The sequence below is a fragment of the Bos taurus genome, chromosome 13 (assembly GCF_002263795.3).
Source record: "Bos taurus isolate L1 Dominette 01449 registration number 42190680 breed Hereford chromosome 13, ARS-UCD2.0, whole genome shotgun sequence".
NCBI classification, from domain to species: Eukaryota; Metazoa; Chordata; class Mammalia; order Artiodactyla; family Bovidae; genus Bos; species Bos taurus.
Window position 1 is genome coordinate 71,310,510 of NC_037340.1, and position 16,319 is coordinate 71,326,828.

Consider the following 16,319-nt stretch of genomic DNA (forward strand, 5'->3'; position numbering starts at 1 on the left):
TTTTATTTTCTAGATCCTGAATTCCTCTTTCTTTTTGTTTCCATACATTCTGCCCTAGACTAAAAACACATCCACCCAAAGATGCTCATCGCAGAGGGTCAGGTCTTGCCTCCATTCCCTATTTGCAAGGCCTCATTTGTACTAGCCTTGGCCTTCCAAAAGAGAGAAGGGTCTAGGAAACATGCTTCTCTCTCTTAAGACTAGAGACAGAACTATAAAGTGACAATTCCCATTCCCATCAACAGGTACCATTGCAGCCCCTTCAGGGTACTGAATCCACTCAAAAGACCCCAGAAGACCTGCACAGCCACTCACCAGAGCTTCTGCAGGAATCCACTGCTGAGAAAGTACAGAGAACAGCAACTAGAGAAATCCCTTCCAGCAGAGTCCATCACGCTACAGTGAGGAAATCTTCTCAGGCCTGAGATTATCTCTAAATATTTGAATATTCGTTAAAAGGGGCTTCTCTACCCTGGGTTCTCTGCTAGGCAGATGAACTGTCTCACTGAAGCTCCATAACAAAATAGTCCAAGTATCATCTCTTGCAAATAGATGAAAAGAAACTAAGGCACCGACAGAAATAATTCACCCGTGCTCATCCAGCTGGCAAGTGCCAGCCTGAAATCAAAATCAGAACCTTTTTAGCTCTAAAGCCCCTATTCTTTTCACTAAATTCTAATGACTACTCTCACTTCATTGAGTCCAGCAATTGGAATTTCTCTTTTTTATCCCCTTGGAGAAAAGAGAGAGGGAGACACATATCATTTCAAGTAGAAACCCATAAATATGTAAATAAAATATAATGTGCAATCAACCCTCCAGTGGAGGTAACAGGCAGAGAGCCCTCCAAATCAGCAGCTCGTCTCATACAGTCGTGTGTCTGGCTGTATCAAGTTGCTTTTCACTTAGCCTGAACTCTCTGAGACCATGGTGAAGTGGATTCCCAGGCAAGGGCCCCTTGATTTCCGAGAGTAAGCAATCTCGGGGGATGTGTGATCACTTGGCTTGCTGGGTGGTTGATGTGTGATTCCATAACTCTGATGTGAAGAGAGTTGCCCAGGGTCTGGTTAAAGAAGGGCTTTGAGGGGAAAGCGATTTCTGGAGCACAAGAGAGACAACTTTAGGTTGCTGAAGACCTATTTTTGAGATAAGGGGGAAAATGCCACCTGAGAATAAGATCCGGATCTGTGAGTGAGTGTTGTGTGGAGGCAGATTTGGGTAAAAATGAGGGAGAGTCTCTTCCATGTGATGCTGGGGGATGATTTTAAGACATCAACAGGCAAGTGCTCAGGCCACTAACAGTGGTACCTGCAGAAAAGATGCAGGGCCCGTCTGGATCAGTTTGATCTGTGCACCTCTCATTTTCTCACCTACCTTCCCACTTATTGACCTTGGGCCCCATTCTCAATGCCAATGCCCGTGATTTTCCATGAGCACTCAAGACAGTTGATGACAACAGCCTGACTACTGTCCCTACTCTTTCAATCTAATGGATGCTCTCTGCTCCTACGTAGGATCCCATCCAGAGTTTAACAATAACTAGGCTAACACTGGGTACTGGATAATAGTAACTACCCCAGATTCCCAGCAGTAGCCTGGTCTTCCATGGAAGAACATGAGCATCTCATCAGAGATGGCATTCAAGGTGAGGCTGATATGGACAAGAGAGAGCCCTTCTGGGGCCCAACTCCTATTACTGGTTATCTGCTGTTGTGGATGTGCCAGAGGAAACCACCTGCTATTCTAGACCAGAAAAACCTCCCAGAGTCCAGGCTACAACATACATTATGTTCCGAAATGGTATTTCCCATGGGATGATGAAACAGCATCATGGGGGATGACCCACCCTTCCAAACACCAGTCAACCCAGAGAAGTGGACAAGTAAGGTTTTCTGTCTTGATATCATGATTCATAATCATGACACCCATAATAATAATGGCCACAAATAATGACGTGTTTCATTACAGGCATCTGACGAGCCTTTTGAGCTTTTCAGAGCACTTTGATGCACATTATCGTCTTTGCTCCCCAGGCCTGTATCTCAGAAAAGACGGTGAATGAGTAAACTGAGCAAAAGGAACAAAATGACAACGAAAAAATAACTGAATGAGGCATCTCAAGAGAACAGCATGAAGAAAGAGAATTAAATTGCTTTCCTTGGTACAAAGAAGTCCTTTTGGCTTTGAAATGCAGGTGCAATGAGGTAGTTCTCATGGAAGAAGAGGGAAGCGGCTGGTCCTCTGAGCTCCAGACTGACATCTGGCATCACCTGCTCACAGTGTCACCTTAAACACAACACAGCCAAACCTGGGCTGGCTTTCTTGACCCTAAACCATCTTTTGTGCTTTCCACCTCAGAAAACAGCTCCATCGCTCATTTCCCAGGCATCTGAGTCTTGGAGTGCCACCTGTGGCTCTCTTATCCTTCCATTCCCATATTCCTGTAGGATAAATCTACGCAGGCTCCAGTTTAATGGCTAACTCTCACCTTAAGGATTGGAATCTGCTCCCAGTGCATCCAAGAATCTACCTAGTGACCTGGCAAACCTGGCAGAACCAGAATACACCACTACCTGCCCTTGCTGAATTGGGTCCCTGGCATCTTCTCGATACCTGAGCTTGTGGCTTCCAGTTGCGAGCCGCTGCCTCTAGTACCTAGCACTGAGTTTGGCACATGGAAGGGATTCAGTAGACATGTGATGAGCAAGACTATAGCGGCTGTGCATGGTGGTCATTCATGCTCAGCTTGTCTCCATTGTTACCAGTCTCTTTATTACTCAGTCTCACCCACATGTGCAGAGGAACCTCCATCCAACCATCTGATGGGCAGTTCCTTAGGTCAAGAGATTTAGCTATAAGAACATAATTGATCTGTAAGTTTTGTCTGATGATTCTGTGCTTCAGTATTTGTCCATCTACCTCTGAGAATTGCCTCAAGGATCAAACAATACGATGGCTGTACTACCAAAGTGGTATCTGAGTGTGTCACTGTATCAGTGGTTCTTACATGTGGGCGTGCAATAGCACCACTCAAAGAGCTCCTTACAGCACAGATCTCTGGGCTCCAGCCCCAGAATTTCTGATTCACTAGGTCAGAGGACACAGCCTGAGAATTTGCATCCCTAACAAGTCCCCTGGCAATGCCAATGATGTGGGTCAAGGGACAAAACTTTGAAAACCACTACTCTAGATCAATGTAACAGCATTGCTCTTTCCACATCAAACTTGTTTTTCTCCACAAAGTTTGCTATTTCGATACCAGACTTTATGTTTTACCCTTTTTGCTGTTTTGTTTGAATCTTAACCCAGTCTGTAAATTCCTCTGGGTAGAAATTATACCTTCCACACTCCACATTCTCTCATTTTCTGTTTTGTAAAATAATGAGTACATTTCCAGTGTGATTAATAATAGAAGAGAGAAAGGGAGGAAAAAAGCTCAGACTACCAACCCCAATAAGCAGTCCTACAAATGGCTATCAGCCCTAGAATTCTTTTAAAAATTAATTATGAGGCAAAGAACATTCTACTAGCAGCAGCAATTGTGAAAAAGAAGATTACCTTTTTGATGACACATTTTGTAAGACGTGGGTTATTCAAGATTTTAGGCATAACTTACTTAAACACCAACATTTTTGAAATATAAAACCACAAACAGTGTTTTCAACTCATAATTTTTATAGTGATAGTCAGACAATTGTGTTTTCAACATGTAAAATCCATTACACAGCCGTGGCAACAGTTTGCAATAGATTGTAAATTTTTATTGAGATGATCATCTTGCAATTGAATTTCAAAATGTATTATATGATCATCAGCAAATAAGTCCACGGGGGCTGCTAAAGTACTCTGAATATCATTTATAAAGATCAAAACCTCTGGAAACCCTGTGGAAAGAGAAAAGTCTCATTGGCAGGAGCAAATCAATTATTTTTATGGATGAATACTGAATTGCAAAGCTGAGATAAGGCATTACCTGGTTTAATAACATATCCTTATGTCTTTTTTAAGTAGTAAGTTTTATAATCAGGTTTCAATGAAGAATTCTACCAACGATTGGTTTTTGAAACCAATCAAGAAAATGGCGTGTCCACTCATCACGGTGGTTCAATAACACTCAAAGGAATATTCCCAAGCAATAGAAATACTCACCAACTTTGGGTTACGTGCTTTACCAAGAGGCACTGCTGCTGCTGCTCAATTGCTTCAGCCACATTGGACTCTTTGCAGCCCTATGAACTGTAGCCTGCCAGGCTCCTCTGTCCATGGGATCTTCCAGGCAAGAATACTGGAGCGGGTTGCCATACCCTTCTCCAGGGGACCAAGAGGCACTAAAGTGGTTACAGTCAATTCTACTATAACACTTGTTTCCAAAATGCAAATGTTCTCCAACATGATTGACACATTAGGGAACAATGTGAGTATAACATGAATTTCACATTGGCTATGTGTGATGCTTCACACAGAAACACTAGTAGAGCAGAAAACTGCTCTCAGCTGGACTGAACCACGTAGGAACACACCAGACCCACCTGCCTCTAGTATCTCCCTGCTCCCTCTGTTCACTGTGTGTGTTACAAGCCATGTTGATCCACACGTGGATCAACTCACCACCACTTTCAGACAGTCCTCCTCCACCACCTTCCAGTAGCTCATGGACTGTGGCCTTTCTGACACCCACTTCCACAAGCAAACTTCAGGATGTTTCAAAGTAATGCCCCATTTGTATCACAGTTGTACGACTGTACACATGTATACAGATCAACATGTGTAAGTACAGCTGTGCCATTTTTACTAGGTTGCTCTCTTATGGGAATGTCACTAATGAAAGATGTGACCCTGTCCCACTTTTCTCCATGAACCTGGAAGCTTTTATTGTGTAACTTTGAACAGTGCAGTGATTTTTAGGCACACATTATGTTTTACTATAGCCTAACTGTTTTATTTTTCTTTTTGTTCCATGGAAATGACTGTTCTGATGGGTCCTTCACTCCCCACCCAGAAGGCAGAAGGGATTCTTTCCCCCTCAGAGGTCAATGGCTCATGTTGCCACATCACTGGTCACTGGAGCACCTCCAGCCCTATATACCAAACTGATGGCACACAGCTCTCTCTATGTATTTACCAATGTGTGACCAATGATCAGCGGCATTTGAGTCAGAAAACCTTAGTGCAAACCCTGAGTGTGCTCCTGGCTAATTGTATGACTTTGGATAAAACGTTTAAAAATGTTGTCTCAATTCTTTCATTTATATATGAGATAAAAGTACTTACATCGAATGGTTACTTAAAAATAAAATAAATAATGTGATTTGCAAAAACAAACACAAAAAAATCCCACATTAACACTAAGTCCTTTTAATTTCTTGAGTTGCATTCGAAGTCAGACATCTAAGGGTACAAATCAGGGGTATAATCCTAGCTAGCTCCCCTTATTAGTAACATCACAGAAGCCTAGATTCTTGGGGATACAGTTGGATACAAAGAACACCCTCAGACACAGTTCTAGTCAGCAAACTCTTTAGCATCACCAGGAACTTCAGACAAACTGTCAGAGCCTGGCTGAAGGAAACATTGAGCCAGGAGCCTGTAGGGATTTAGAATTCAGAGGACCTCTGGACAGACCATCCCAACCCAGACTCCTAGTAGAGTCTAGCCCCCAAGGGACACAGAGGCAGGAGGCTCTGAGGGATGAAGGCATTTTCAGAATCCACTGAGAGATGCTTTCAGAGCCAGAAGGCACCAGGAGCACCTCAGAGGCTGAACTAGGACTAGGAGCTCTCAAGGACATCGTTAAAACCAAGAGCTCACTCGGGTCACAAGCCCAGCCCAGGGAGAAAACTAAAATCAGAAAGACACAGGATATGCAAGATGAATCAGAAGCACTCAGAGACATAGACCAAGTGAAGCCTCAGGTCACATAGTCAGAGCCAGGAGCCTCCAGAGATACAACCGGAGCTGGACCCTTCAGGGACACAGCCAGGAGCCCTCAAAGAAACAAGATCAGGACCCCTCAAAGACTCAGAACCAAGAGTCCTCAGAGGTGCTGTCAGCAGTAGGAAGCCGCACATACTCCAAAGGTCCCAGGAGTATTTGGGGAGAAAGAACCAGTGTCCCAGGAAATACTGTCCGATCCAGGAAACTCTCCAGGACTAGAGAGGCTAAACTAGAGCCAGAGTTAGGTGATTCTTAGACTCACAGGGTAAGCCAGGAGGGCCCCAGAGATGCCTCCAGAACCTCAAAGGCAAGACCAAATACTGCTTATTACCCCAACAGGATGCACACTCATATCAAAGAAGTCGAGGAATGACTGTCACAACTTCAAGAGGAGCATCACTCACAGCAACTGCACAACATCTCAAAACAGTCAGGAAGAAGGGTCCTACCTGCACACTTGGTTCTGGTGGTGAGGGGAGGCCCTGGTGGTCCCGTGCCCCCTTCCCCTGGTCGTGTGAGCAGCACTCGGATCTCATACTCCACATCGGGGTCCAGATGCCACAGCTTATAGTTGGGAGAGTCGACGATGTGGGTCTCCGCCCAGGTGCCTGTGGTCGTGCGGTACTCCACCTCCTTCAGGATGATGGGGCCATCTCCAATGATGGAGTTGGCATTTGGCTTGATCCACAGGTAGGTGGCCCCCACGGCCAGCAGCTCCGGAGGGGCGATGGGCGTGGGAGGCTCTGAAAGACAGGAATCAGCAAAGGATGTCAGACCCAAATGGTTTACAGAACAGACTTCAAACGTGAGGACAAAGGGCAGAATTCCATACAGCCATAGAAAATAGCCTAAAATCAATTAAGTTAATGAACTAATTGTATGTAAATACCTGAATCAATGTTTCTTCAGTAACTATATTCAATCTTCCCTGGTGGCTCAGATGATAAAGAATCTGCCAGCAATGCAGGAGACCCAGGTTTGATCCCTGGGTTGGAGAAGAGAATGGCAACCCACTCCAGTATTTCTGCCTGGAGAACTCCATGGACAGAGGAGACTGGTGAGCTACAGTCTATGGGCTCACAAAAAGTCAGACACAACTGAACGACTAACACTTTCATCAAAACACCTTCATTTAAAGAAAGGAAATAAAGAAGGTCATTGTGAGGAAAAGATTTTTCCTGAACACAGCGAAGCTGCCTGGGTTAATATTCTGTTTTCTATCCTCAAATGAGAACCAGCCTTTACTAAGTCAGAGTTTGGTTCAAAACCCATGGGAGTCAGGGGTTTACAAACACTTCTTTTATAGGAACACACAGATTGTTAGTGGATGATCTGTGGAATGGTCGTAGGAGCTGAATTAGCAAAAGGATGATGGCATAATGGGGGTTCAGCTTCTTCCACAACTCTAATAACTTCCTCCACAGAGAGAGGGTCATGATCACAGTGATGCCAGTGGGAAATCAGGGGTCAAGGGAAAAGCCGGGCTGAGCTATTTTGGATCTCCTATGTGTTGCTACCTCTCTTCTACTGAGTTCTATAACTTCAGCTAAATAGACTAGAATTTCAACAGGCACTAACGGTGGCCTCTCCCTGGCAATTTTTAGCTTGCTGGCAAAGCTGCAGAAATTAACAATTGCTTTATACTTATTTACCAGAAAATTTCACTTGCATTATTACTGCCATTCTTGGGATATTAGCACTTCCATTTTGATGGATTAAAAACCTGAGAACCCAAGTGATCATATCACTTAACAAAGAGAGTGGAGCAGGTAAGGCAAAAGGGAACCCACATCAGCTTGCCTTCCAACACCAGCTCTCCCTTTGGAAGGCTGTTTATCTCTCCATACCCATTGTCTACAAACCAGTGTGGGTATATTTATTTTTATTTGTAGCAAAAATCAGCAGTGGAACAACAATAAAGAAGAGATTAGAAAGAGAAAACAATCCCCCTTCCTTACCACCCAATATAATTGCCATTTTTATATCTTCATGTTCCATTCCAATTTCTATTCATATACTTAAATCATTTTTGTGTGTAGTTACAGTAACACATAGACTCAAAGAAGATTTGCTTTTCTCCCCTCATTTATTACAACCAAAGGACTTTGCTTATATACAATGTGGATTTTAACATCACTGTCTTTAGTAGTGATAGGACAGTGCATCAGGTAATTACAATAATTATGCTCTGATTACGGGGCACATGAGTAGTTTCAAGTTTTGCAAAGGTAAATAATGCTGCAACAAACATCTTTGTGCAAATGATTCCAGTCCTTCTTGTCTTATATTTTCTTAGGACCAACTTTCAGGAAGTGGGTTATGTATCCAAGGGTATGAATAAGTTAGTAATTCTTGGTGTAGAACTAGGAAGTAAGGGTGGGGAAGGCATTTGGGATGCAGTACACCAAAGCTACATTCAAGAACTTTTGGAGGGCCTCTGGGCTACTAAGGCAGGTATCAGTTTCAGTTTGGAACTCAAGTGGGAGCTTTGGGAAGAGAGGTCCCATTCAGTGTTTTCTAATTAATTATCTAGCAACAAAAATTCTCCAGAAAAAGAACAATCACTATGAAGCAAAGATGGACAATATTTTCTCAGTATGACTTGAAGCAGATCTTCAGGGACAAGTTCAAATTGCTACTATTATAACCTGCCATTTGGTCAGAGGAGGAAATTAAGCAGATTAGTCCAGCTAGATGCTTTTCTTTACAAACCCATGGAGGTTATTACTCAATGCCTTGTTATCTCAAAGGTGTTTGCAAATTGATTTTTGGATAATTTGTTCCAGGTAGAGAAGTTAAGTTGGCAAGCACATAATTTCTGGGCTCATCCTTTGTGCATTTTAAATATATAGACCCTTTGATCACCATTATCTACTCTCCAGAGTTCCCATCAGTCTCCAATGAGGCCCCAAAGGTGATATTTTTGTAGCTATGTGATGACGCTGCCCAATTCCTTAGTAAAATTATTCACATACAGGCCCTGGACAGAATTAAGACCAGCAGACTTCAATACTTTAAGGCTTGAACAAGTGGTTACAATAAGTTCTCTTCCATGGACTTTCCACCCTAGTTTCTACTCTCCTGCTTTAGGCATTAGCAGTAAATTGCTGACCATCAGAAAGAAAATCAAGTATCAGTCTCTCCAAATGCTTAGTCTCTTTTCATGTATTTCTGATGGTAGGTGCAAGTATAGTAACAAACATTCCCTCAAGGATATAAATGTGTCCATCTCAAATGTCACACTAGTGTACATGTCCATATGCAGGCTTGTCCTTCCCTGTGATCACTCAAGAATATATCACAAACTACATCCCAGTGTTTCCTGTACCTGATCCCAAGAAGCCATCAGATTATTCTTTTGTTCTTTCGGTTTTTATTAATTTATTGATTTATAATTGGCATTCTTTAGAAGGCACATGAACTCGTGGATCAAAGAGAAAAAAAGGGAGGAATGATTTTTTTTTTTTTTTGGTAGGTACTTGCCTTTTTAAATAATGCACAGAAAGATTGTGCTTGTTTCAGTTTTCCTCTCTGAGATGAGCTATTCAGCCAGACACGGCAAGAATTCTATGAAGCCATCTTATTCAACCACCAGAGTCAGCAGAAAGGAAACCAAGAACTAGAAAGAGCCCATGAAGCTAGAAGGTGTAGAGAGCTTGAGAACTCAGGGCCCAGGTAGCATTTCTGTCTATGGTTTTCTCCTCCTATACTGGAGATGCTGAAGCAGATAACCAGAAAGATCATTAAAAGAAGTCTATACGAGTCATCTTTAACTTTGGCGGATATGCAGGATGCTATGGAAATGTGAGAAATTCTAGACTCTTCTCCTCAGGAAAATGTACATAAGCATACTACCTAGAGTTTTGTACATCATTTCAGGAATTCATGAACCTTTTTGAAGACCTTGCATGAATTCTTAAAGATTCTATGCTGAGAATAAAAGAAATCCACAGAGATTCTCCTGACAGCCCACATGCCCCCAAGAGCTGACACTTCTCAGGAACCCTGAAGCCACCCTTTGTTGCAGGAGCTAAAGCCTGGGAGCACTACCATGTAAGAAAATGGAACTTGATGTAGGGGTCACAGATCTAGTGCTTCCAGGCTCCCAAATATATGGTGAATATAAATATGCTAAGATTTCCACCAGACCAAGCACAGCAAATGTCTAGGTTCCCATGACTATGACCCACCCAACACATTCATAGATTCAACAGCTGGGCTAAAATATTTAAAGGAAAAAAACATGACTCTGCCCACTTAATGTTATATGTAGAAATCTTCCACAGAGGCTGTCTTAGGTGTTTGGGCTGCTATAACAAAATGCCACAGATTGGGTGGCTTAAACCACATTTATGTCCCACAGTTCTGGAGGCCGAGAAGTCCAAGATCAAGGTGCCAGCAGATTCAGTGTCCATGAGGCCTCTGTTATTGGTGTTTTCATGAGTCTTTTCACATATGAAATGACTAATACCTCTCTATACCTGGCCCCTCACCATCAACTGTGCAAAGCCAGGAGGAAGTGTTTGACATTTGATGGTACTCCTTGCTGACAAAGGTTGGAACAAAATCAAGAGGGAGGGAGCCTGGTTTTCAGGAAGATGAGATCTGGGTTGGGAGATGGTACTGACCTCCCTCCAACCAGGAATCAAAGAACTTTGAGAACAGGAACCCTAGGAGCCATCATCCCTGAGGCCTGGGCAGCAATTGCCCCCGACCGGTCAAGGCTCTCCTTCAACAGGTTGGTGGTGAAGTGACCCCTTAATGCAATTCTGCTTCATCCTCAGGCAGCAATCTCCAGACCAATTCTGTCTTTCTCTTTCCTGCTGTGAGCACTTGTAACAGTTTGACTCCCCAGAAATTCCTACAGAGAGCAAAAGTGCTTCAAATAGCTGGAGAGCAAGTTTGTGCTTGTGTATTGTCTGATCCAGACAGAAATCAAATATTTTGAGAAAAACTGAATGCTACTAAGATTGAAGTGAGCTCTTAGGTATGTTTAAGGTGAACATAAACTGCTTTCTGACACTATCACCCTCTGCCTCCCTCCTGATCACCTTTCTATTTGCACAGCATTTACTGAAGCATATGAGAAGCATTCCACAGGAACGCCCTAGTCTGCCCCACCCGCCAACATGCCACGTGTACCCGGAGACTATTTTTTAATCACTGCCATATCCACACTTGCACACATGCCGTTTTTCCCAACTAGAATATTGTTTCTTTTGCTTTGAGCCAAACCACGCCCATTTTTCTTTTCAATTCTGCTTCATAACGCCTCAGTCATGTAGACCGCAAGGCTAGGCACACAGTAGATATTGAAAAAGCTTCATGCTGGCTAGCTTTTCTACCAATCAGCATGCAAGGCTCTTATATCAAATACAGCACAGAAGATTGAAGAGGAGAAGAAAATCTAGTTTGGGGCCAGGGCCTGAGTCTTTGTCCTCCACGTCTAGTTAGCTGTGTGACCCTGGACACACCACCCAGTCTTGGGGGTTCTCAATATTTTCATCTTTAGCACGAAAGATGGTTCAAAGTATAAAAATATCTGATTTTTTTCCCAAGGACCATAGGGTTCTATGTGAATATGTTTACCGACTCTACCCTGACTATGTTGCCAGCAGTAGACTGCACCACCTCATGCATCTCTGGCCCATGAGGTCCCCAAGTAGAAAGCAGAATAAGTAGATATAGCATCCAATCTAGCAGTGGATGTCAACTAGAATTAGTCTTTGTGTCTAACCTTAACTTATGGCCAATGTGCGATAAATATTTAATGACTTGTTTAAATGGACAGAGAAAATATTGGATAAGTTTTCCCAAAATAAGAGGTTGGGGTGGCAAGACAAAGAGAAAGAAAGAAAGTGTTATAGAGAACAGTGGATGGGCATCCAAGCTAAGAACTGAATACGTCTGGGAGAAGACATCAAATGCCTGGAACAGAACAATAATCAAAGACGTAGCTAAAGAAAAAATTTTTGAACTAAATGAAAGTCTGAATTTGCAGACTACGAAGAGCACAGCGGGTTGTAGGAATAATCAATGATGAGACTCAAACTTAAGAACATACTGGCAATATTTTGAAATACCAGACTAAAGAAAAAGTCCCACAAGCATCTAGACAAAAATAGATCTTCATCAATGCAAAACAAAAAGACTGAAAAATCAGTTCCCATACTTCATCATTTCAGTTTGAAACACAGGAATATAAGAGAAGGTGATAATAGCAATAGTAACTGCAAACGACAGCAGCGGCAGCTAACAAATGATGCACCGTTTTGATGAACCGGTCACTGCTTTAGTGCCTTAAAGTATTAACTCATTTAATCTTCACAGCAACTCTAGGGATAGATAATATTATGATTCACATTTTTCTGAGCAGAAGAAAGAGATGCAGATTAAGTAACGTGCCCAACATCAAATGGTTAGTAATCTAAAGAACCAGGATTGCAGCCAAGAAGTCGTACTGAGGGGGTCTGCATGCCACTCACAACAGTATAATACACACAAGACTTTAAGAGGATATTTCATATCTCAAGATGTTTATAGACAACTAAGTTGTGGTACATTGGCAAAGCCAATAGATAGACAAGTTTAGATTCTGAAAAATGCAGGAAGATGTACTATCTATATAACTTGATGATAGATCCCAGTCCACACTAGGGTGAACTGAAATCATGAGCTCTGAGATGGAGAAACTGGGACAGTAAAAGGATCAGTCTCATGGGATGATTACTAACGCAAGACTCTTGTTTCTCAGGTAAGAGTCTAGAAGGGAATCCCTGCCTCATGCCAGGCCAAACCAAGATAAAACCCAAAGTTTTAAAAAAGACAGAAATCCCAATGGCATTTAGATTGTGCTTAAATGTAAGCAATTGCACGGTGAATGGTTAACCCTTACTCTGGCAATTATTCTGAAACTGGACATGAAAAATTTCCATGGAACAGTTTCTCCTTAGATAAGACTCTCCAAAGGTACAAAAGCCCAATTTTAACTAAATTAAAGGAAAACAAACAAACAAAAAAATCCCACCAACACGCCTATTAAAATGTCTAGGTAGAAATACACCAAATGTTGGTTTTTCCTTAGGATTGTGGGGAAATGAGTACTGTTTTCTTTTTCGTGTGTCTCTGCAAATGTCCTCTAATAAACCTGAATTGGGTGTTTATTCCAAAGATAAGCATATTAAATAAGTGTTCTTAAATGTTGAACTTCTCTAACCAGTGGGACCTCTGTTGGGATTCTGTGCTCTCCACCACCAGGAGTATTTGTCAGTCTCCCCTCTCATTTGCCCAGACGACAGGTAACAAGAATCAAGAACCACATCCGTGTCCCTTTGCCAAGCCAGTTCTTCCCCCATAGCTCCTAATAAGGAGAAACCATGGCTGCTTTCGGCATGGCTCAGACACCTACACTATAAGTTGAGACTTCACTTCTGAAAGTCCCCTAATCATCAGATCAGATCAGATCAGATCAGTCGCTCAGTCGTGTCCGACTCTTTGTGACCCCATGAATCGCAGCACGCCAGGCCTCCCTGTCCATCACCAACTCCCAGAGTTCACTGAGACTCACATCCATCAAGTCAGTGATGCCATCCAGCCATCTCATTCTCCGTCTTCCCCTTCTCCTCCTGCCCCCAACCCCTAATCACAGCAACTAATATTTTACAATGCTCTACCTGTTTCCTCATTCATTTTCCTCTGGTGCCCCACAAAGCACACATCTTACACGTGAGGAGACCAAGGCTTAGCTACTTTAGATAACCTTCCTCCTCTCACACAGTGAATGAGCAGAACTATGTGCAAACCCAGGCCTTTCCAAAGCCTGCCCCCTGTCCTCAATGCTGCACCAACCCTCTTTGTGCTGTAAGTGTTAATATAAAAAGCGTGCTTATATTTCAGATCCACAGCCTGTGAGTTCAGCAGAGTAAAAGTGAGCACTTAGGATCCACCGTGTGCCAGGCACTGTGCTAAGAACTTTATATGCATCATCTTATTTAATCCTGGCACATTCTTCAGGCAAGGGATAGTAGCAATCCCATTTTATAAACTAATTTTAAAAACCCTAAAGCTTAAGGAGGTTAATGGCTCACAATCACAAGTAAGAAAAGGAACCAAGTTTCAAACCTAGGGAGATCCCAGAGCAGGGCTTGTAATCACTATATTATACTGTCTATTGTGACCAGGATCCCCACAGTTAAGGAGGATGAAATGATGTATCTTTCAAGGTCATAGAGAAGTGGTTTTGGTGAGAAGAAGCCAGATCTGGTAACTAGCCAGTCAGTACTTTGTTAACCTGGCAGCAATCATAGTCAACTATCTCAGAACCACAGATATGGAAGATACATGGAATGACATTAGCCCTAACTGCCAGATGCAGAAATCCCTAACATGAGCTAAGACTCAGCTTGAAGCTTATCTCCAGAGATAAGGAGCAGAGTCTACGGTGTTCACACAAGTAGTGAAGAGTTTTAACGGTGAGAAAGTACTTTGAAATACAGACCACAGTCTTTCTCCACTTGCTGTCCACCAGAATGTCACACCAGGCTTCCAAGAGCTGGCCTCTCCCAACCTCTCCAGGTTCCCTGACTACTGAGCTCCCCTCACAAGTGATACAGAGGTCGTGGGAGGTGTTTCTGCCTGTGCTGGTCCCTCTGCTGGAACATTCTTCCCTATCATCTCACTTTTCTTGTCTGATTCATGTCAATGGATGGCAAAAACCACCACAATATTGCAAAGTAATTAGCCTCCAATTAAAATAAATATATTAATTTTTTAAAATTTTATTTTATTTTTAAACTTTACATAATTGTATTAGTTGTGCCAAATATCATTAATTTTTTAAGTGAGCTCTCTTTTTTTTAAAAACAAACGAATTTATATATAACACAGAAGTAGACCCACAGACATAGAAAACACACACATGGCTACTAAAGAGGAAGGAGGGATAAATTAAGAGACTGAGGTTAACATAGATGTACTACTATACATAAAATAGATAACCAACAAGGAACTTATGTACAACACAGTGAACTCTACTTAATATTTTGTATTAATAATGACCTATAAGAGAAAAGGATCTGAAAAAGAATACACACACACATAGATATATGTATATAGGGACTTCCCTGGTGGGCCAGCGATTAAGATTTTATGCTTCCAATGCAGGGGGTGTGGGTTTCGATCCCTGGTCAGAGAATTAAGATCCCACATTCCATGTAGTGTGGCCAAAAAGTGAAAAAAATAATAAAATAAAACAAAATGGTATCATATTAAATGATCCATTAAAAAATAATATGTGTGTGTGTATAACTGAATCACTTTGCTGTACATCTGAAACTAATGCATCATTGTAAATTAAGTATAGGTAAATGAAAAATAAAATGCAACAAGTGCTGGTTCTTCAGATAAAAATATGAACTGACTTCTGTGAGAAAAAAGGAAGAGCGAGCTGTCCCCTGGGACACCGTCCAGCTGTGTGCTCTGTGCTGCAGGATGTCTTAGCCCAGGGTCCCAGGAGCAGAGCTGGAGACAAGGATTTTGTGCAGAGACCAACTGGAGGAAAGTTCTCAGAAGAAGGTGGACTAGGGAGCCAGGATGTGATTTTGTCTAAAGATTAGGCTATCCTCATCCCAGAGGTGCTCTGGAGCAGAAAATGCACCACTTCATGGCTCCTCACTGAGGCAAGGGGGGCAACCTTTTGTCTCCCTGTGTTATTAATTGGATATGGGCTGTTTAGGGGTGCAGGCACTGCCCCTCAGTCAAGCAACTTCCCTGTAGCCAAGGACAAATCCTGATTTCCTAGGACTTCTGCAGCTAGACACCACAAACTAGGAGGCTTAAAACATGTATAGCCTCCCAGTTCTAGAGCTGAGAAGTCTGACACCAGGGTGTCAAAGGCGACCTGCTCCCTCCAAAGGCTCCGGGGAAGCCTCTCTGGCACTTTGATTCTAGTGTTTGATCTTGATCTTCTTTGGCTTGGAGACGCATCCCTCCAGCTCTGCCTCTGTCTTTACACGGCCTTCCCCCTCTGTCTGTGTCTCTCTGCCCAAATTTCCCTTTTCTGATGAGGTCACTGGACATACTAGGTTAGTGCCTTCCTTCTTTTCCTGTCTCAATTCCCCTCCACTCAACCAGTGTTCCCTTCAAATTCCAAATAAACTATTTGCAAACCCCTGTCTCAGGATATTCTCAGTTTGGAGAAATTCCAGTTAAGATATTATGACAGTTTTATTCCTAGTTTTTAAAGGAATCTCCACACTGTTCTCCACAGTGGTTGTATCAGTTTGCATTCCTACCAACATTGTTGAAGCGGGTTCCCTTTTCTCCACACCCTCTCCAGCATTTATTGTTTGTAGGCTTTGTGATGATGGCTGTTCTGACCGGTGTGA

At 42.5% G+C, this 16,319-nt stretch overlaps 1 protein-coding gene across 12 annotated transcripts in view; it reads right to left on the reverse strand.

Annotated features, from left to right (window-relative positions):
- PTPRT (protein tyrosine phosphatase receptor type T) overlaps positions 1-16,319 on the reverse strand; it is a 1,155,533-nt gene that overhangs the window by 613,190 nt on the left and 526,024 nt on the right. For all 12 annotated transcript variants that reach the window (XM_025001262.2, XM_025001258.2, XM_025001261.2 and 9 more), the window contains exon 7: positions 6,384-6,677. In XM_025001262.2, the coding sequence (XP_024857030.1) occupies positions 6,384-6,677 (294 nt within the window). The remainder of the gene's footprint in view (positions 1-6,383; positions 6,678-16,319) is intronic.